Source organism: Otolemur garnettii, unplaced genomic scaffold (genome assembly GCF_000181295.1).
Source record: "Otolemur garnettii isolate 467f Iridium unplaced genomic scaffold, OtoGar3 scaffold00013, whole genome shotgun sequence".
In the NCBI taxonomy this organism is placed as follows: Eukaryota; Metazoa; Chordata; class Mammalia; order Primates; family Galagidae; genus Otolemur; species Otolemur garnettii.
Genome location: NW_003852408.1, coordinates 8,868,611 through 8,868,913, shown reverse-complemented (window position 1 = coordinate 8,868,913; position 303 = coordinate 8,868,611). Strand labels below are relative to the sequence as shown.

The 303-nt window shown below is 43.6% G+C and overlaps 1 protein-coding gene across 1 annotated transcript in view; it reads right to left on the bottom strand.

Annotated features, from left to right (window-relative positions):
- SERPINE2 (serpin family E member 2) overlaps positions 1-303 on the bottom strand; it is a 27,900-nt gene that overhangs the window by 7,508 nt on the left and 20,089 nt on the right. Inside the window, exon 5 of the mRNA XM_023510355.1 lies at positions 149-249. Within this exon, the coding sequence (XP_023366123.1) occupies positions 149-249 (101 nt within the window). The remainder of the gene's footprint in view (positions 1-148; positions 250-303) is intronic.

Below are 303 nucleotides of genomic sequence, written 5' to 3'. Positions count from 1 at the left end.
ACCTTAGGTGTACGTGGCTGGCGCCTTAGCCGGTTGAGCTATAGGCGCCGAGCCCCATTCCTAATTCTGACCTTTTCTCTAAACGAACCAGAGACTCAATTTGTAATATTTTCTTCAAGTATACAAGCAAGTTTTAAATGGAACATACTTGTTATTTTTGCAAAATTTGCCTTTGATGAATCAAACATCTCGGTAATACCAAGAACTTGCAGCGGCTCCTTCAAGTCGATCTGAGCTACAGCTGTGAACCTGCCATGAGAGCAGAAAACAAGGGAAGAATCACTCGGCTGTAAATGGGACGCT